Below are 17,524 nucleotides of genomic sequence, written 5' to 3'. Positions count from 1 at the left end.
ACCGATTTACCTGGAGCAAAATAAAAAAAAAAGTTAATTTTAATTTCAGTTTAGCTATAATTGTAAGAACAGAGGTAACAAGAGCAAACTATAATGTCTGCATTGCAGATTCTTCAGTGTGAAAACCGCATTGGCATATCCTGTCCCGATTGCCAAATTTTTTAATAGATCACTTATCAGAATTTTATAAGGTGAGAACGAAGAGAAAATACAAGGAGATGCAATGGATCCTGGGAGTTTGAGGAAATCAGTCAATGGCCCTCAAAGTCAACTACATTACCCATAATACATACATGCTGATATGCAGGAGGAGTTTGAGTGTGATGTCAGTTGTAGTATGAAGTGTTTTTTTTTTAAATTAGGAAGTTGATAAATGTCATTACATTAGACATATATAAACCTGCTTTTGTTCTAGATATTTCTTTTCTCTTTGTTAGTTGTTTGCACGTAATAATCTTGTATGAACGGTGCGTCTGCGTTTCAGACAGAAACATCCCTGTTGGATTGCTGTGGAGGGCTAAATAACCTGGATTACAACAAGGTACACGTTTGCGTGCAATCGATATATCGCTATTTTAATAAAAAATGAATGAAAATAAACTTCATTCCCGGCGCATCTTTGAATGCATCATTCAATCCGCTATAAGAAATGTATAAAAACGCATTATTGTTAAATGGGAATATGTGGTTTAAACCCCATTTTAACTCCTACCACTTCTTTTTCCAGTGTTTACGCAGTTCCCAATATGCATTTTAGACTTCAGGCTAATGTCTTCTATGCAAATGCCATATTCACGTCGTTTGTTATTAAAACTTGAAGATGATTGCATACCCACCAAAGAAAAAAAACACAACAGGAAGTTAATCTTGCGCAGGTAAATAATGTGAGCAATAGGGCAAGAAAAGAGCATGTTGACGGTATCTGCGACTGTAGCCGATCACTGAAGATGAAGTAATTACAGCCGGTGCCTAGCAACGATCTAGCAAGGAGTCTTTTTAGGGCACTGATGTTGACACGCTTCCCCAGCTAGGCACTGGTGTCCCGAGATTAATAATATCCTTTCGATTTCAGAGGAAGCAGATAGATTTATTATAATTTTAAATCATGCTTGCATAATTTCTTATACTTCTTGCACGTATAAGAAAGTGCAATACACAGTCTGTCAAGTTGCACAGTTATATTTGATATTGAGTGCAAGAAGAGTGCATTGCATTGCACTTAGAAACCTCCGTCTTCAGTAATGCGTTGTTAACTGCAATCATATGTACGAGCTTTTATAAATATCTTGTAATGGGAAAACACATGAACAACCATTACATTATCCAAGTCTATCGCTATGATAGTTTCCCAACTCCACACATACTGTATGTAGGTCTGCATGAATAACATGATTTGGATCCCATTTTGTGTTCTGAATCTACATGCTTCTGCTGGTTCAAATTCCAGATTAATGATGTGGGACTTGCAACGTCTGTTTTTCAATTTTGTAATCAACATTTTGCTGCAGAATGTAAGATACAATCATGGTGAGCAAAGGCAGACTGGGATTTCATTTGATTATTGCTGTGGTATTGTCATGTACAGTAACTGGGACTCCAGTCTCTTCACAATACAAATATGCTACAGTATCTCAGCATGAAGGTATAACAGAGGCATTCTGCCATCTGAGATCATTTTGCTACTCAAGTACAAAGCCCTCAATCTTAAGAACAATCTCAACATGCCTGAATTATGGCCTGGATTTTTCTTTATGTGGTAAAAAAAATTAAGAAGTGCTCATGTATTGGAGGCCAGTATTCACATCTTGCTCTTTCCAGTGTAGTGTCACTGCTCACTGAAAATCTTCTCTTCCTCCTCTTTGAAGCCCAGATAGTTTACAGACATTTCATATGTACTTACAAACTCAAATTCCATCTTTTGAAACTAAATTCTTTATGTTCTTCAGAAGCTTAGGATTCTAGTACTCTTTAGTGTCTGGCATGACGACTCTGAATTTCTTAAGCAGATGTGTTAAGTATGATCGATTCTGCCTTCTTAAATGCAGTTTTGGCTGCAAGTCATTAAACTGTGTAAATACATATGAATAATTCATTATTTTTATTGCTGGACCAATAACATTCTGATCCTTTCTGTGGATTCAGCAAATTAAAACCCCTTTCCGATGCGTGTGTATGTATGCACACCAATGGTCTTGAAAAAGAGCACAGAATGGTCGACTGCAGTCTGGATCTTCTCCGTTACATGTACAGCTCCTCAGAAGTGCACTGTAGTGTCACTCCTTTAGGGTTTTCCACATTGTAGGCCTGTGGTTGAACTGAAATGGTGGCATGTGTCATTAATTAATGAAAGGGAAAGAAAACAGTCTGGGCTGGCTCAGTGGTTGGCAATGCTGCCTCGTGGCGCTGTCTGTGTGGAGTTTGTCTGTTCTCCCTGCGTTTCCTCCACATGCTTCGGTTTTCATCTGCACGTTGTGCGTTTGATAAATCGTGATGCTGTTTGCCTGGTAATTGCATATCTGCCTAGTAATTACACATCTAGAGGATGTGTCTCAGGCTAGATATACACTCAGGTACAGATCTCTACCTAAAGGAACATCCCATTCTATAAATTGATATTAACACTGATCTGCAGAAACCAAAACTATGCAGAAAGTCATGTGTGTCATGTCGGACATAACACCAGTCTATCCTGTCTCATTCCCCTTGCTTGCTGGGATAGGCTCCAGATCCCCCATGCCCCTCTATTGGGAGAAGCGGTTCAAAAATGGTTGGATGGGTGAAAAACAAAAGACTCTGAGGTCATTGAATGGGCTGCAGACAATTGTTCAGAATGAATTGATGCTACTCAAAAGCAGTGACGCATGTCACTGTTTTTGTTTGTCAAGATGCAATTTCTCAGACCAAATATTTGGGTATGAATTATTCCATCTTAACCCATCTGTCTGTGTAGCAAAGAATACTAAATAAAATAGGATGGTAAGGTTCAGCTAATGCAGACTAATGATACAATTTGGAATAGCTCAACCTGCTATGCACAGCTGGCCTGTTATCTTCCATGTGGTGTTACTTTTTAATACGCTAGAGCTTTTCACAGTTGGGTTTTCTTTTCAGATAGACATGTCAGTGATGGCAGAAGTCCTCCACTACGTCGATGTGACAGATGCTCAATTTTCTGTAGCTGTTCTTGCCATTATTTTCAATCCATTCTTCTGGAATGTCGTAAGTAGTCCTTTTCTTTGTATATGTATGTATACTGATACCTTATCTAAACTTGCACTAGCCCCTGCTAGTGACAGAGTTGGTTTGAAATGTGGAGCAGGGAAATTAGAGATGTCAAATTTAGACTTCAGGTGGTGTTTTGAATAACTTCAGAGTATTCAATCTCTAGTGAGAATAACACAGGAACATATGAGCAACAGCCAATGTGGTATTTTGTTCTTTGTTATTAAATTGTTAGGTTTGTTATTCTTTGATAAAACAAGGGATTGGAGATAATGAACTGCATTATTAGCTCATTGGAGCTCAGTACTCCTGAGTCTTAAGGCTACATGTCTGTAAGCTCTTAGAGATCTGCTCTTAATCTCTCTACATGTTTATCACGGTGTTCTCTTCCAATTTAACTTCTGTTATGAAAAATAAAGATTCTAATACACCTTAAGAATAGCGACATCTAGGTGTCAGCTCCAAAGCTTACACGACATGTGATTCAGATATTTTCTAAGTCAATATCTGTGCAGGCTGGCAAGAAACAAATAACTGTTAATAACTAAAACAACTGCTCTCCAGCATCTCTTCAATGTGGATAATTTAAGGGAGAGATACCTCCTATGTGTTCATTATGTAGTCTGAATAAAGACACTAATTTTTGGCATATTCAGAAGAACACCCGTGCCCTGTAGTTGTTGATACAATCCCTGTTTTGTTCCTCTCTTGCTATCGGCTTGAAAAGTAAGAGGTAGATGCTTAAATTAAATCTGTCTAAGCATCAAGCATATTTTCTGAATAGTAATAGTGTGTCTGCAGAGGCTGCAATGTGGGTGGCTTCGGTATAGTTTCTCTTACATATGTCCATGCTGGGCCTTTCAGTGAGGACGCCACACAGTACTTGACTAAGACCAAGGCAGGCTTAGGAAACGTCCACTTCTCTGACCGTCATTACAGTGACCGTATAAAATACACAGGCATCACTCAGTCCTCACTGAAGGACAGCGCACAAGCTGCTTTTGAAATTTGTGTTAAAACATTAATTTCGTTTTCAAATACTGGGGCACGTCCATTTCTTAGAATACACCATTAGCAGGGGAGATTAAAAAAAATTGAAGGGGAACCAAACCAGATACAATATGTAGCAGGATGGTTTTCTTTACTTCCACATGGTGTGTTTTAACAGAGCTATTAAAGGACATTTTGAACTATTTTGTTTTTACAAAAAATAATACATTTTGCATTGGGGGGAAAAATGACAAAAAAAGCCCTGTTTGGTTTATACTAGGACAGGTCTGAGTACTCAGGAGGAGTGAGAAGCATAGTACATGGCTCTCTGAGGACCAGAGGACCAGTGGGTGGTTACAGTTGTTGCCGATATGAAGAAGACAAAAAAAATAAAATGGAAATCTCTGCCTTCATCAACACGGTTTTTAATTAATTAAGGTTCGCAGAATGTTTGGAAAAATTCTTTTTTCACCCCTCTGCCTGAACTGAAATGAGGCTAAAAGTTCCCTTTTAATTACCAGGCACAGTCAAGCCCACAGCACTGTGGTAAATTAAGTTAGTAAGGAGACACACGGGAAGGCCACCTACAATAAAGCGTTTTGCATGAGAAACAAAGCACAGCAGGAAACACACTTTAAACCCATTAGGTACAATTCAGAAACACTTCAGAATGTATTTTAATGCATTAGTGTTCAGCGCACTGCATGAATCACCCCCAATTTCTGCATTTGCAGTGAGGAGCCCATTTTGTCATTGCAAAACCACAACATTCAATTAGTTGCAAGGAAGGGATTTGTCAAGTTCCTCCAGACTGCCACATCTTGCTGGAAGTTTGAATACTCTCCCCTCCTCCCCACCCGCTGTTGGCTTTTTTCTCTCCCATTTTCTCTCTATTTTCCTTCATGCAACTCCCAACTGGCAACACCTTGAAGCTCAGCAGGTGTGAGCCTGGTCAGTACCTGGATGGGAGACCTCCTGGGAAAAATGAGGAGGTCTGGGAGGGCCAGCAGGGGGTGCTCATCCTGCAGTCTGTGTGGGTCCTTAAGCCCCAGTATAGTTACGGGGACACTATACTGTAAAAAGCTGCCATCATTTGGACTCTCTGGTGATCATTAAAAATCCCAGGGTGTTTTTTTGAAAAGAGTAGGTGTGTTAGCAGGTGGGGCTGCACATTGGTGCTGGTGGAGGGGAGTCCCCATTACCCGTAAAGGAGAGAACTCTCTGGAGCCCTGCATCAGAGATTACAGCCCTCACAAACAGCTCTGCAAGCATGCATGTACCTAGGTAGCCATAGGGGTCACACTGACACTGAAAACTGAAAGAGCCCTGGTCAGCTAATCACATCACATCCTATTCCCCAACACCGCCCAGCCAATAACAGTCCGCTAGTGACATAACCCAGGCTTGAACCCGCGATCACAGAGCTCAGTCAGTGCTCTGTTTACCCATTGAGCCACTCATTAGACCCCTCTGTCGGCATTCTGGTTCTGTTAAACTGGCTTGACCATCTGCCCTGGGCTTGCCATGGGTTTGGCAACCTAGAAGTCAGGGGGTTACTTTAAAGGTATGTGATGCCGTGTGACATTGACACAGCAAAGAGTGGCGGGAAGAACTACAGTATACGTGCCAAGTCTGCATTTCTGTAAATAAACTACATGGGTTCTCCAGTCTTGAATTCATACATAAGCAAGTACATCCAGTGTACATCTCTGCTTCTTGCTCTTTAAGAATATATTTTTCTGCATTTTATTAAATTCTAGCTTGCATACTGTATGATTGACAGAGGTGCTTGATTCAAGACCCAGAAAGCCCAAATGATCATTTTCTGTGCAAAACAGTCTGCCTTGTCAGTATAATGGTCCTGAGGCTCTGTGCATATTAATAAGTACAAAGTTCTAAGGAAGAGGTTGGTTCCCCCAAAGAACATTTTTTTCTTTCCATATTCTAGTAACATGCCTGCAGGGAAATGCAAAACATTTTCAAACACCCACTGATCACATCTGAAGCTGAAAGTATTGGGGGGATGCTGTGAGGTTTATTAATGGTACAGCATGTTCTAATAAACACACTAGAATACTGAATTCTCTTGTCTCATTTTCATATAATTAATAAACTGGAAATGCTGTGGTTGCGTTATTACATAATCCGCCCATCTTTAATTTCTGCAGTTCAAAACATACACCTAACGGTATCAGCATCCTGGTGTGGATATTCGGCATCTTCAAAAGATTAACCGTTTAGATGTGGATTTTGTGTGAAGCGCAGGAATCTAATTGCCCAGCCACGCACCAACACCTCTCCAGAAGTAATTCCTTCAAACTGCTTATGACAGCAGATCTGAGATTCTTCTCCAGTCGATGACTTGTGCGTGAGAAAATTATTTTTCTCGTCTTACAAAGGGCTTGCTCCGTGCTCCAACACTTGGTCACCAAAGCGTTTCCAGACAATGAAGAAAATTGGCTTTGTGTCTGTTGTGCCCAATTAAGCACGTTGCGGCTTTCGAACTGCACTCGCGACGTTTCTGCAGTTCTAATTGCTGGGTGTAGAGTATCTAACAACCGTCCAGACGAAGCATTTGAAAGTGGTCATGTCTTAGGGTGGCATTCCGAGATTAAGAGGTGCTTCTGTGTACTCAAGCACCCCGTTTGTCAAACTTAGCATCTGAATTTTGTCTCTCAACTTGCCAGCCATGAACTTAACCCGATCCAGCTGCTACAGGCCTTACTTTGGCACAGATATTAAAATCACTCACGTCCTCATTTAACCCGGCCACCGTGTCACCTCGCTCTTAACCGAAATCAGGGCAGGGAGGAGTGACGCAGCTCTGGTAATTAACCCCTAGCAAGCCCACGGGGAGCTGATGGAGCAGATAGGGTTTTAGGAAGGGAGAAACTGGGAACCTTTTGTCATCTTGCAGGTTCTGTACCGTCATCTAGGATCTTCTTGGGTCATTTCTTTACAATTTGCAAAGTTGGAAACAAGCATGGCAGATGTGACATAAGCCAAGGTGGTCTTCCACAGCCACCCCCACTTTGACTTTTGCCCATGTAGCCACTCAGCATTCTTCCACTTGCCTACCAGGCACAGTTAGGAGTGGGTCAATATGTGCGGTTGTTTTGTTTTCTCGTTGAACTCGTTGATAAGCCGGGTAAATGCGCATTTGACATGTTTTGCATCTTGCCGTGCTCTGTTGCGCCAGCCCCGAGAAGAGCCATTACCGTTTACAACGCAGGGATGACGCAAGAGAAAACCCAACGTTGCTCTGTGGAGTTGTAAATGAACTCGGCTTTTGGCTATGTTGATCTTTGGTTTGGCAAAAAAAAAAAATGGTACAAAGGCTTGTTTTGACAGATCACCAGCTGTGCTGGCAACTCGTTTTAAGCTTTCCACCCATCTGGTTTGTAACTGATTTATGCAGTACAGGGTTACTGGGGGCCAGAGCCTATCCTGGCAAGCAATGGGTACAAGTCAGATGAGTTGTGGAGCAGTTAACAGTCCATCACAGAGCGCACACACTCACACCAAGGACAGTTCTCCCCCAAACCTACCAATATGTCTTATGACTGTGAGAGGAAACTCACACCAACACGAACGTACAAACTCCGTGCTGAGCTCACGTTTTTGCATCTCTAGGATTCTCTTTCCATTTTTACCATCTGCCATAATTTGTGTCGATTTCCAGGTGAATCAGAAATGTTTTGAAAAGACTCAGACTGAAGCTAGAGTGCATCTAATTGCTCTGTTGCTTTAAGTAAATAAAACTGAAAATGTATTGAAACAGAGGTTTTTCGCAGACTGTGCCTGACCTCACTATAAAACAACAGAAAAGAAGAGTGGTTTGATGATGTAGCTGTAAAAACACAAGCAAAGCAAAACCTTCACTCCTGTTTCTCAAATAACATGGTCTTCAGCTGGCGTTGTTATATCTCTGAGGTTTATTTTAGCAGTAACTCATAGTTTACCATTTCCGGTGTTTTACAGTAGCTTATTTAGCATGTGCAATTTATTTTAGACAGGAATATTTTGGGAGGTGATTGTTCCCCTTGTTCTAAAATGCTGAATGCATCAGTAGACATTTATCGGTATACCACTGGAAATTTAGATGCTGCGAAAGTGGATATGGGTCAGGAAGTAGAGGGAGATATTTATATATTATTATATATAATGTATTATTTATTTAATTAGAAATTAATATCTCTGTACCTGCAAGGTAGTGCATTCAATATTCAGATGCGATGCAGAACTTTGTGCCCTGTTGACTGTCAGCAGGTAATTTCTGTTGTTTTTGAACTGCTAATTTACCAGACATTTTTAAAAGTGATGCAGAAAATAAATGAGTATGTATTTGATACTGTTAACTCAAACAGTGTAATATACCAGCACAGCATCAATCACAAATCCTTCTTTTGTGACTAGAGCCTGTTCTGGACAAGTTGAGACACTATGGTTATGTTGTAGGAACACACTAATCACTAATGTAGTAGTACATTCACAGGACAATATAGTGCTTAATCACAAAAAAGTTTGTCTCAGCTTTCCTCTATATCTAGCAGTGGAAGCCAGCACACACTGTTCCCATTGTGGGAATGGAGCCATAGTGCCAGAATTAGATGAAGATCAATCTGTACCTGACTATTATTGTCTAACCTTTTAATATTATGAGTACACGGCTTATAAAAGCATATGGGAAAATGTTCTTGCCTTTTAATTAAAAACTGCATGTGATATTCTGAACTGCAGGTGTACTTATTACACTGTTAAGTCCAGCACGGCTGTACATTTGTTTGTCATTGCTTTCTTATCACTTACATGCAAGATGGTTTAAATTACTAAGACTCAGTCAGAGAGCACCCTTTGATTGCTTTCATGGTGTGGTTCCTTGAGCATGTCCATGGACGTTGGTGAATATGGGCAGCTGTGGAAGATTCGTGTTTCAGCAGCAGATGGTGTATGGGTTCCAATGTGTTGAAAACCCGAAACGTTTCAGTCTTTGATGTTGTGTTAGATCAATCTATATCAATATCTTGCACAAGGTAGCACAGTTCTGAGGTTGGCACACTGGCAGGAGATGTTCAGGCTTATGCATTAGAACGTTTTGTTTTTTTAAAAAAAACATTCATACAGTGAAAAGAAAAAGTTTCGGGATAGTGAAGTGGAATCTGTCGTTTTTGCCATGTACTACTGAAATGTGTATTTCAGATCAAGTGATTAATAAGAGGCAGATTGGTGATGTCTAGGGGTTGCTGTCTTGAAGCGGTCATTGCAAGTAAGGAGTATGCAACCAAAATTAACTTTACAATAGTTTCATGTACTTCAAGCTAATTGATCCCAGTACTAATGCTCTTCTCAAATCAGGGGGATAGAGAACACAAATGACATTGTTCTAATATGGGAAAACACGAATGCAAAATAGTACCCAGAAGCAAAAGCTGAAATTCTGTCCTTTTGCTTCAAATTAATCTTTAGATCTGAAATACATATTTCACAAATACACAACAAAAGTGACACGTTTTGTCTCCATAGGTTTCTTTTTCCCTGTATATACCTGTCAATATAATACTGAGTTACTTGTTTGGATCCCCGAAGTGTTTAATGTGATTCGGTCATTTAACTCCAAGTTGTATTCTGGAGGGCAATTTTAAATCATTTAGAAGTGTAACATGTGCATTTCATTCTAGAAGAGAAACACTTGCTCTACTTCAGGGGGACCAACCACATCAGGAAATGTGACCTTGTAACCTCTAGTGTAAACACACCCAATCAAATTACACAGCCGTTCAGAAAGTCACCCCTTTCTCAGGATGGAAGACAAGTCACAGCCACAGAGTACTGATCTGATCACATCACTTCAGTAGATGGGCTGTGAAAAAATCTTGTTTTCCTTCACTGTTGTTTGCTCAACGTTAGGTCTGTTTGGAATCTACTCCAGGTCCTATTCTGTGGCAAGCTGGGGTATCTCTGGGTGGGCAAGTGAATAAAATCATTTAAAATTCTTGGAAAATTGATAAAATCACCTTAAACTAGTTAGGGATCCTGGAAAGTAATTAAAACCATGTAATTGTGCGTGTTTATGACCCCATGATTCTCTTCTATGTGAACTAAGCATTTTCACCACAATCCTGTCCTGCATTTTATGTTTTCTGTTCATGTTTTTTTTAAGTAAAGACTGGAATATTGACTTTTAGCAGCTCAGTGACTCACAAACCTTATCTTGCTTTTTCATACATTATCCACAACAACATGTCTTTTCTTCTATAGCAGCTACCTTGCAATTAAATTTGAAAGATCTCACACAATTTCTTTGACGTCTCCACGTCTCCATAACACGTCACTGCACATTCACAGCATTCCAGCAGGTTTACAGTTGCACCACAGCAAATGAAGGATGGCTTAGTCAGCATTAACCCAACCGGTTCTGGGTTTCAAAACCCCAGATCCTGGGTTTTGTTTTAATTGCAATGACTCCATTTGGAAAAAAAAAGCAAAACAGCTAATGACATTCTCCAGGTTTGAATGAGCCATTTCTGGACCACAAAGAGCAACTATTCCCTCTGAACTAGAGCCTTACAGGTGACCCCATTTAGATGCTGTTTCCCTGTATGAACTGGTTGCATACTAACATCAGCAGAAGCTGAAAGAAATTGTGACATGTTCCAAGAGTCAAGTAGATATGTTTTAGTTCAGTCAAAGATGACAAAAGCAACAACATACTGTAACAACAGTATAACAGGTAAACTCAAATTGTGACTAAGCCCCTAGTGCATGAATGGACCAAGTTCTTGGAATACTTTGTTGATGTTTTCGGTATTGTTGATTTGAGTATCTGCGGCAAACAACCAGAAATATCAGTTGATTTGTTTAGAGTCGAATAGAGGAGTCGCTCAGAGACTTAGAACAGATTTCGCTTTGCTAAAAGTATGCTTGTACATTGTGTTTCAACCTCTGTTCTCAGAATGCAGACATGCTCTACATGAGGTGCCGACACAAGACAATTGCTTGACATGAAAATGAGCAGAAATGAAATGGATACAATAGATACCATAGTTGTACAGATAGACCGTAGCGATAAACAACTTGCTGCACTGTAACTGGATTTTTTATTTGCCGTTCTCTCAATTTACATATCAAAATTGAGAAGGCTACGCCCGGAGATGTGGTTCTCTGGGTGCTACATTGGAATATCTCCCATGCTCTTTGCAGTCACACTCTACTTAGTCATAAGATGCTTCTGGGCTCTCAAGATTAGATACTTAAGTTGCGATAATATCTTAGTAATGTGACAATCTTGAGCAGGCAGCAAGATTCACTCAATGATTGTACTGTTTCTTGTAGAGGGAGACTGGAGATGCACGTCACTCCTGTTTGCAAAACTGCTGTTGTAATAAATCAGGGATACCAGTTGTCTATTGCATAACTCATCAGACAAGACAGATGCTGACCAGAAGGACAGAGCATTGGAAGACTTCAACATGAAAATCAGGTAGTTCATGATTCTGCATGGGCACAAAGTAGAATCCTTATTTGACAAAAAGGAATTTGCATGGAAATTTAATAGGAAAGTAGAGTTGCATAATTGACAGATTTTTGTGAGATGAGATTAGGATACGTGAGGGGTCTCAATTTCAGAACACAAGAGAGGTTTAATAATCAATTGTACAAAACAAGATGTCCCAGAGACCTATGTTTTTCAGACCCAGAAAACTCAGACTGCAAACTCTCTAACCTGAAACACAGTATAATACTTAAACAGGGCAACAAGAGAAATACCCTGCATCCTATATTTAAAGTATATGACCAAGTGCAAAATCTCCCTTCCTATAAGCTGGATGCACAAAAGTCAATAGGAATCTCTCCCTATTCTAGAAATCCATCAACAAATTAGCAGAGTGTTTTAGCCCAAGGATTCAACAGTTCAGGAAATCAGAATGTCCTAAAATAGAGGACAGCATGCTCTCTTAAACAAGGTTCAAATTACTTACTCAGAATCTGGTCCCCAAGACTGATCAGAACAAGGTTGTCTTCCCAGGCACAAACTTCGGTCTGCCACTCTCTCCAGTCTCCCTTCTCCCTTCTCCCACGTCTTCCTTTATGTCTCTCTGTTGAGTCTTCTTATGCCGTCTTTCAGTGGCTTTGCTGTGCTTAACCATAGTAATTCACCAGAAGATCCACTTCGATCATTTGTGTTTACCTGGTTAGCATCTTGGCCAAACACCTGCCATCCACTACTTGTTTAAATTTTGTGACCTCTTAAGCTGTAACAGGATGTAATTTAAATTGTGTGTGAACTTAACAGGCGACCGCGTAGTTCGGGCAAAGAGAAATGTTTTTTCAGTCTAGTATTGTTTTGAAAAATTGAAAGCCGGAGTACTGTGTTTTTGAGTGATGCAATTCCAAGCAAAAAGGTTTGAAAGTGTATATTTATATAACCGACTAACTGATTTTGTGGTGAGTCTCCACCACTCTGGCAGGGTTGTGTGCAAGTCTGAGATTGTTAAGTCATCAGTAGCCTTTAAGAAGCGGGTAATGATATAAATTAAGTGTTCTGTAAAAGGTTTTTACTTGATGTATATACCGGAAAATAACCATTTGAAACCCACCATAACATATCTTAACTATATTAAAGAATAATGTTATGAGTTTCTATATTATTTTCTTGATTTTCATTTTAGTCTGTCACAAGGAACAATATCACTAAAAGGTATTTGTTATGTGAACACATGTATATTAGTGTAAGAGTGGTGGACATCAGGTGCCATCTCCTGAAATTGAGACAAACATGCTAACTGCTGTAACACCCTTGAGCCTCATGTTGCAAATAAATCACTCCCAAATTAAATTGGGTCTTAAGGACAGAAGACCAATTACAAATAAAAGAGGTGCCCATTGTGCTACTGTAGCCTTTTACTCAGGGGAATATTTGGCATAAACTAAAGTTCACAAATCACACTTAACAGGTCAAGTAGGAATACTTGTACCAGGTAGGATTTTGCTACTTAAAATCAACATAACTATTTTGCAACAGCTATTGTTTTATCCTTACAAAAGGCTGCTTTCTGTTAAGGATCCATAACTTGCCAGGAAAGTTGTGCCCCATCTGTAAACAGTGCAATGAATGCCAAGTGTGAACCCTCAAGCCAGAGTGTGAACCAAATCCAACATGTCAGATGACACATGGGCATTTGGGTAGTCCATCACTCTGTTTAGCATGTAGAACCCCTATGGTCCCTAAAGCTGTACCAGTAGTCCCCTTGTGGGGAAGCCTGCACACCCTGAGATCAGTTCATTTCTTTCCCAAGGTTATTGACACACTCACTCCAGGTCCCCTTCTTCTCCTGTTGCAATATCAGGAGAGGCCTCAACAGCTGAATTCCTCTAAAAAACTCCATTACAAAAATTCAATTACAAAAAAATGGAAATACACACAACCTGGCTTATGCATTTGCAATCAGTTTTCCCCTTTAAAAGGGAAGTTCATGTTCAGTACCTCCTCGGAGACCTTCTGGGGCACCTTACCTAGCTTAGTCTTTTTACACCAACATTCAAACTACACTACACAATCAATGTAGCTTTAAAACTAATTTCAGGAATATATACACCTTTGAGCAATATTCTCCTCATGATTCTGTTTTCCTTAATAACAAATCCTTAAACAAAATCCTTACAAGTTTTTCCCCCTTAACATCCTTCAAACCTTTACAGACACAGACTGCAAGACTAAATGCTAATGAGAATCAGACTACTACCCTCCCCATGCAAGCTAAACTCACTGCAATCCATACTGCTACTTCTATGCACTGAGCTTAACCATAAACTCCCAACCCACCTACACCTGGCTACTGATATACAACGATCATTAATCCTGTGGAATGTGCAATTACTGACTGGGCCAATCATGTGAGCTCTTTCCCTCCTGTGGCATTCTGGTCACACAGGACACTAATCAGACAATCAAGCCAGCTGTGTCCAATTTTCACTCCAGTTTCAAACAATGCTTGGAGAATTCATGTGTGTGAGAGCAACTGTCCATCCATCCTCTTTCAGTAATGATGTTATTCTGAGATGGTCATGGTGAAATATACTGTATTCTAACCTTATCAGCACTGGGCACAAAGCCATACCCTTAACAATAATACGTTTCCTTTAATATAGCGCCTTTAAAACTAGCATCTCAAAGTGTTTTACTGAAAGTGTAAATAAAGTTATAAGCATACCTTATATTTGAAAAAAATAATCATATAAAAAACATAAGTGGGTAAAGGTGCCGCAGAAGATCCAAGGTCATTAGAAAATGCAGCAGGCACAGATACTAATTAAAGTCTTTCTGAAAAGAAAGGTTTTGAGTCGAGATTTAAATGCACTCAGGGTAGAAGACTCTCTGATATCTTTGGGGATAGAATTCCAGAGTTTTGGGGCGTAGCAGGAGAAAACCGTCACCCAGAGCATGTAAATGAGCTTGGCGGACATGTAGTGTTGTGTTGTGTGGTGAGGAGTAGACAGATTATTAATCAGACAGGTACTGAGGTGCCAAGCCATGTACAGCCCTATAGGTGAGCTTGAGGGTTTTGAAGTCGAATTGAAACATAATAGGAAGCTAGTGCAAGGGCTCCAAAACAGACACAGTTCTCCTCACTCTGTTATCCTCCCCACTGATAGCTGATGTGTGGGGAGCGTTCTGGTGCACTATGGCTGCTGTCGCATCATCCAGGTGGGGCTGCACACTGGTGGTGGTGGGGGACAGTCCCCATTACCTGGAAAGCGCTTTGAGTAGAGTGTCCAGAAAGGATATATATAAGTGTAAGGAATTATTATTAATTATTATTAAAACAGGCGTAATGTGATCACTTGCACACAACCTGATCAGGATTCCCTGTCAAACAAACCCTTGACAGGGTGTCAGTCTGTGAACAGAATGCCATGTGAGGATACTGCCTGTTAGTGAGCAAAAGCCTTTCATATCCTTATGGATTATAAGTAAACCAATCTTGATACACTACCTGCCTCTAAATGGCGTGTAATTATGTGAAATGGTACTCGTGAAATCATTATCTCGGTCCGTAGTTAGTGAATTAAGCCAGCAATCTACAAATCTCCTCTCAGTGGGCAGAGAATACTGTAAGCATTCATTTGATAATTACAGCTGCTGAGCTGCCTTGAAAAAGGTTGTGATAACCAGCTAATATCCAACTGAGTCTTCACCGAGACTACACTTGGTTTTGCTTTTTGTCTGTCTTTACCTGTTCAGAGTAAATGTACAATTACCTTCTAATAACTGAATGATTGGTAATGTTTTTTTTTTTAATCTATATAGTTTTCAACTATAATGACTTTACTTTAAGAGTGGTAAGGAGCAGTACCACCGAAAGCCACTACAACTGCAGTTTCAACTTCAATGTTTAGCGAGGGGCAGTAAAAGGACAGTAGGTTGACACTTTCAAACTAGTAACTGCTCAGCTTTTCAGTAAGCCCTGTATAGACAGATTGTGTGGTGTGCTTACAGTTGACTTCATCAAAACTATTAATCAGTCAGTGCTCTCAGTGGATACATGTGTTTTCTGCTTGTGCTTATATCGTGCTGTATAAATTGTGTGTACTTTGATTTGGCCCCAGTCACGTACAATGGCATGACCAGTGGCATTACCAGTAAGGTCAAGGCAGACTCAGACTGTTCTCATTTTATCTCGCTGCGGTTAAAATGTAGCGTGGCAACTTGGAACACATTCGAAGCTTCACCTGAGGCAATGATTGGCTGCCTCTCTCAGATTTAACAATATTGAAATCGTTTTCCTTTTTTTTTCTCCCAGTAGGCAAACAGAACATTTACCAGCACCTTCTGTACATAAACTATTTGCTCAGAAATATTTATATTGGTTTAGTCTTGATAAATCTCCTTTTCACACTTGAAGGAGTTGACATGTGTCTCCCTTGTCAGTTTATACCTGTGCGGGTAGTTTCGAAATTTCTGTTGTGTCCTTAATGATAGGTATGCACTCACATGTTGGTTAGGTTTTTGCACCAGCAGATTTTTATTTTGTCAGTGCAATTATGAACAGACGTAATATGCTGTGAGATCAAAACAAATCAATTTACTGTAGTTGATGTTATCACTCCTAACAAATAAGACAAAGGTGTTTGTTTAATACAGATAAAGAAAAAGGCATGTGGCCCATAGCCTACTTATCAAATCCATTAGTCTTGTATTAGTCCTGCATTTGCACTGCTGATGTCACAAACAAGCACAATTTATTTGCAAAGTGTCAAAGGCTGATCATATGTATATCGTAAATGTACAGCTCTCCCACTGCCTGTGTTACAAAATCCAATAAATTCTAATATTGAGAAGTACAAAAACACAACATTTATATGATGAAATACTGTACTGTTACTTTTCTGATTCCTATACAGCCCCGAGTTGACGCTGCTCTCCACTCAGATGTGTTTTAGTACTTGTGTTTTTCTGTGTACAGTCAAAAAAAGATTCTGATTATTCATATCAGAGTGCAATGGAATAACTGTGTTATTTTGGTGCTTTTCAGACTACAGTTCCATTTCCTTAAATTACACTGGCAGAAAACAGGCCACACAAGAAAGCACACATGATCAACGGTGTTTTAATGCAGCTGTTTAAATATAACCAGGGTTTTAGTCTGAATGACAATAGCTGGAAGATTATGCGTTTATCTATTAGAAACCCAGGTAAACAGAATGATATAGTAAAGTATAGGATATTAATTGCATTTAATATTTCTCATTTGGGTTCACTGCTGTGGAGGCTTGTTTGCAGTTCAGCTAATTCTTAAACAGAGGTTTATAATCGGTCCACACAGTACAAGACAAATACCTATTTGACCTCAACTAGCTCTCCAGTCCAGCCTTCCCATGATTCTTATCTTCTACCTTGGTAACCCAGTGCTGTGGCTCCTATTGGCTGTGTACCAAGAGAGTACACACTGTTCTGGACGCTGCTTTCCTCTCTTTCCATGTAATCCTCGTCACTCTTCCTCAGTTTCCAAATACACTTCTCCTTGTTTTTGTTCTCCTTTCTTCCCTGTGCACACTGATGACCCACCTGAAGAGAGTTTCACTTTTTCGTGTTATCACGTTCAAACTCAAAGAGAAAAAAAACTGTCTGTTTAGTTTAATTTTTTTCAGTGTTGAGGTACATGGGATTGAATTCCATACAGTATCTACAAGCATGTATAGCCTTGTCTTTGGACTAGACTTTCATATGTAGAGTCTATGTCTTTGGGACTTAATTACATTTGTAGAGCCAGTACAGGACAGGCATGTAGAGTCTGTGTCTTTAGGATTCATT

At 39.8% G+C, this 17,524-nt stretch overlaps 1 protein-coding gene across 6 annotated transcripts in view; it reads left to right on the top strand.

Annotated features, from left to right (window-relative positions):
• The window catches only part of pemt (phosphatidylethanolamine N-methyltransferase), a 78,744-nt gene that overhangs the window by 10,229 nt on the left and 50,991 nt on the right, over positions 1–17,524 (top strand). For 4 of the 6 annotated variants that reach the window (XM_015359928.2, XM_015359925.2, XM_006636997.3 and 1 more), the window contains exons 1-2: positions 303–541; positions 3,112–3,219. In XM_015359928.2, coding sequence (XP_015215414.1) covers positions 461–541; positions 3,112–3,219 — 189 coding nt within the window. In that variant the 5' untranslated portion in view covers positions 303–460. Of the gene's footprint in view, positions 1–302; positions 542–3,111; positions 3,220–17,524 lie in introns of those variants that run through there. The other 2 variants (XM_069181002.1, XM_069181001.1) reach the window with 2 other exon arrangements.

This window comes from Lepisosteus oculatus, chromosome 19 (genome assembly GCF_040954835.1).
Source record: "Lepisosteus oculatus isolate fLepOcu1 chromosome 19, fLepOcu1.hap2, whole genome shotgun sequence".
Taxonomy (NCBI): Eukaryota; Metazoa; Chordata; class Actinopteri; order Semionotiformes; family Lepisosteidae; genus Lepisosteus; species Lepisosteus oculatus.
Note: the sequence above shows the minus strand (reverse complement) of the source record. Positions and strands in the feature narration are given on the sequence as shown.